Source organism: Trypanosoma conorhini, assembly GCF_003719485.1.
Source record: "Trypanosoma conorhini strain 025E chromosome Unknown Tco_14.4_contig_01048, whole genome shotgun sequence".
Taxonomy (NCBI): domain Eukaryota; phylum Euglenozoa; class Kinetoplastea; order Trypanosomatida; family Trypanosomatidae; genus Trypanosoma; species Trypanosoma conorhini.
Window position 1 is genome coordinate 1 of NW_021705145.1, and position 4,222 is coordinate 4,222.

Here is a 4,222-nt window from a genome sequence, read left to right on the forward strand (position 1 = left end):
ACCGAAAGTGGGGAGCGTATTCCATTAGTTGCAGTGCAATGGGAATGCGCGGCGGGACGCGTTCCGGGCGAAGTTTTCGAACACGCGCGCGCGGGCCCAGCTGGGCGCCTCCAGCGGAAAGGAAGAGGAGGAAATGGGGGCGAGCCGGCGGCGGGGAGAAACAGGACGCAGAGACACGCGGCGACAGCGGCGGACACGGCGCACACACTCAGCGTGAGCCGCAGTGAGTTGCCCCAACGAAAAAAATTAAAACAAAAGAAAAGAAATGGAAACCCCGCAATGCCCCTCGTTAAATTAAATGGGAAAAAAAACGAACTCACTTCTGCAGGTGTTGCTCCTTTACCTCACGTGTCCGGCAGCCCAAGAGGACTGTGAGAGTGTATGTATTTTAATACCCGCACGAACAAAAAGAAAACATCGCCCAGGTCGCACAAGCCCACACACATCCTTCGCACATTCCTTGCGGCGTTCGGCCTGCGCTTCAACCCATCAGTTGCGTCAAATCCGTGCGGCGCACAGCAATGCGGCCGGCACCGCGTGTGTGTGTGTGTGAAGCAAACAAGCAGGAGGGAAAATACGTCGCTCTCAGCAGTGCGTATAGCAAGCGAGAATTGGAAGCCCAAGAAGAAAAGAACAGGGGCCCCGATTATTCCAGCAAAGCCCCACCAGCAAAACAAAATGAAAAGGTTAATGTGCTTTTTTATTAAAAGATATAAATGGAAGAATGCGGTCCTTGAAGAAATGCAATGTGTAGCGCTTGGAAACAATATTATTATTATTACCACTGAGGCGTCCCAAAAGTCATCTCTCCCTCTTGCATTCAGCGGAGAGCCGTCGTGCTCCACAGCCCCAGCAGGACAAGCAGCAATAGCCGAGACACACACCCACGCACAGCGCCGTCGCTGTCTCCCTCGCTGGGCCTCAAGCCAGTCATGTTCTTGAAGGCAGCGGAGACGTTGCCGGGGAGAAAAGTGCCGGTGGTGTTGCTCGCGGGAGGCTGGTCAGCGTCACTGCGCGCAGGAGGGCTGCCGTCCGAGCTCAGCACCGCCTCCGGAGCAGCGTCCTTCTTTTCGGGACCCGGCGTTTCACCCTCACCCTCATTTTCAGGCTCGGCGGCAGCCGTACCATCCCCACCCAGTCCAGCAGGAGTGTTCGTCTTCGATGCTGCTGCTGCCGCCAAATCCGGCGGAGACCCCGAGGCGGCGTCGCCACTTTGCTCCTTGCTCTCCTTCTGCCTTTCCTCCGCCTCGTTCGGGGCCTGGCCCGCATGAGATGCATCAGCGCCATCGCCAGCGTGAGTGGCTCCATGGGTTCGCCCCGATGGTGGCGGTGGTAGTGTCTGTGCCCCGCTGCCTTGCCGCAGTGCGTCCCCTTCACTGTCTGCCGGGCCTTTGGGTGCAGAAGGCGCCTGTGAGCGTGCCGGTTTCTGCGAGGGGGGAGTTCCAGTGCCCGCCCCCACAGACGCCGGTTGAGGGTCTTTAGGTAGCGCACCGTCAACAGCGTTTTCCCCTGGTGCTAGCGCGGGAAAGTTCGCCTTCACACCGCTGCCGCCGGGTGTCAAGGAGTCAGTCTCCGGCTTTTTTGCCTCCCCCGCAGCAGCCGGTCGTGGAATTGTGACTGCGCCGTCTTTGAGCTGCCGGATCTCATCACCGCCAAGCGCGCGGTTGTACAGCAGGACGTCGGCCACCGTCACGTCGACGCTCTCTGTTGCACCGTCCTTGGCTTCGGCGCCGAAGTAGAAGTGCGAGACCATGGCCGAGACGAGCAGCGGGCCATCGTAGTTCCCCTCGTCAACCACACTCCCGTCCACGTAGACGACCCAGGCATTCCAATCCCTCGTCACTGCCACCCGGTAGGCTGTGCCTGGTTCCCACGTGACAGCAGACCCATCAGAAGTATTACTGTGCAGCGTGAAACTCCACCTTTTGTCCTTCGTGTACGCCAAACCAAAAAGCACGGTGTTGGCGCCGTCATTCATCCTCGCACCCAGCAAAGGCAGAGGGCTGCTCCCGTCCGCCGGCACCGCGTGGATCGTCACCGTCGCCACAAGCGTGAACGCAGTGTTTGCAAAGTAGTACGGCTGGTTCTGCCCCAGTTTCCCCACGGGCCACTGCGCCCCCGCTCCGGCGCCTTTGAACTGCAGCCCGTTAGAAGCCTTTGTCGCTGTCACCGCCTCATTCGTTACTGTTGCGTTCACGCCGAGGTACTCGTCCACCCACGCAGTCTGATCCAGCGTGCCGGACAAAAGGCCCACCAGCCCTTCCGTGGGAACAGAGCCTTTGCAACTGCCCTCTGTCTTTTGCGGCTCACCACTGCCAGTGGAGGTGCAGCTTTGCAGGGCCTCGTCCAATGCGGTCCAGCGCCGCACCACTTGATGTACCCGCTGCAGCTGCTCGGTCAGGCGCAGAGAAACAAGGTCGTAATAGTCTCCACTCACCTTCTCGTACAGCAAAGTCAATTCCTCCTTCGTGTCGTTTTTGTACAGCAGGGAGCTGGCGACGGCGTTGTGGTCGGCAGCGGATGCCGGACCGACATCGTGCACGCGTTGCATGTCTGTCACCCAAAGGTGCAGCCGACCCGTTACGACGCTTGCCTCCCCTGAATACACCGGCGCGGTGAGGAGCACAACCTTCCTTCCCTCGATGTCCGCCGTGATGAGGCCGGTGCGCACGTGGAACCCTTTCCCGGCATGTGTGTTGCCCCACACGCAGGCAATCGACGCAAACACACGATACCATTGCCTCCCATCCGCAGCCAAAATGAACACATCGTAGCATCCACCCTCGCAGGAAGCGACCATGAGGAGGCTTCCGTCGTCCCCCCACTCCACGATGGACGGGTCCCTGCAGCTCACCTCCGTCGCCACTGACAAAAGCTCCCACTTCTTCTTTGACTCGGTGAGGCGCATGGTCAGCAGAGCACTCTTTTTCTCCTTGTCAATGGCCTGCATGGGGAACACAAGCGTGCCATCCTTCAGCACAGCACCCGAGCCTCCGCCGCCAACCAGCCGCGTCAGGGAATCATGGTCTCCTGCGGATTGGGGCTTCACTGCATGGGTCTCACTCCATGTGAGTTTCTTCGCTTCACTGCTTCCAGTGACAGTTCCCTTCACCATCAGCAGGTTCCAGCCATCGGTACCGGGGGTTTCAGCCGTGGGCTCGGCACGGCTGTAGTTTCCCAGCAGCACGTAGACATCGGTGCCCCGGACAATTGTTGTCGGCCACATGACGTCCGTTGCCTCCTCGCCCTTCTTTAGCAGCTGCGTGGCGAACGAACTTGCGTCCGTTGCTGAGACCTCCGTTGCGGCGGCAGTTTCAGGTTCCTTGAGGTGCGTCGACGCAATCCCAGCAAAGCCGCTTCCGTCAGTCTTCTTGCACCACGCCCCGGCAACGGCAAACACATCTTCTCCCACTTTAACGAGACTGGGGACGCGCAGCGAGCTCAATGACCCCTCAGTGGATTTAATGTACTCCCATTTGGCATCGGATAACAATGTTGTCCCTTCTACCGGGTCAACAGCATTCACTGCAACAGGTTCATCAGCTTGCACAGACTGACTGCCGCAGCATATGAAAAAAAGGAGCAGCAGCACCGCAGAAGAAAACAGATGTCGGGGCATGTTGGGCCGCCCTCTCTCTCTTCCTCCTTGTGGCGGATCCGCTCCAACCGCAACAATTGTGTGTGTGTGTGTTGTGCGTTGTGTGCGACTTCGGAGCCTTCAAAGCGCACAGCGGCAAGCAGCGTTTGGTCTCCTTCCTTCGGCGCGTGTATATGTGATCAAGTGAAATAGGAGAGACAAAAGAGGAAGGCAACAGAACGGAGCCGCCCCAGCACACCGGCAGAAGAGGGATTTAAGAACGGCGCGACCGCACGCGGTGGCGGTGAGCATCGCCCAGGCCGCAGAGAAAAGCAGTCAAGGAAGAGATGTGACGCTGCCTCCCGCAAAGCCCTCACAATATAAAAAAAAGAATCACTTCTGCAGGTGTTGCTCCTTTACCTCACGTGTCCGGCAGCCCAAGAGGACTGTGAGAGTGTATGTATTTTAATACCTGCACGAACAAAAAGAAACATCGCCCAGGTCGCACAAGCCCACACACATCCTTCGCACATTCCTTGCGGCGTTCGGCCTGCGCTTCAACCCATCAGTTGCGTCAAATCCGTGCGGCGCACAGCAATGCGGCCGGCACCGCGTGTGTGTGTGTGTGAAGCAAACAGCAGGAGG

General features: G+C 58.6%; 1 protein-coding gene across 1 annotated transcript, besides 1 other annotated feature; it reads right to left on the reverse strand.

The window, feature by feature from the left end:
* Positions 1–820: 820 nt before the first annotated feature.
* Tco025E_09275 (trans-sialidase) lies at positions 821–3,619 on the reverse strand (the record flags this gene model as incomplete). The annotated part of the gene is made up of 1 exon (XM_029376096.1): positions 821–3,619. One exon carries the CDS (start codon positions 3,617–3,619, stop codon positions 821–823), a length of 2,799 nt encoding a protein of 932 aa, XP_029223781.1.
* Positions 3,620–3,676: 57 nt separating this feature from the next.
* Positions 3,677–3,704: a microsatellite.
* The last annotated feature ends 518 nt before the right edge of the window (positions 3,705–4,222 follow it).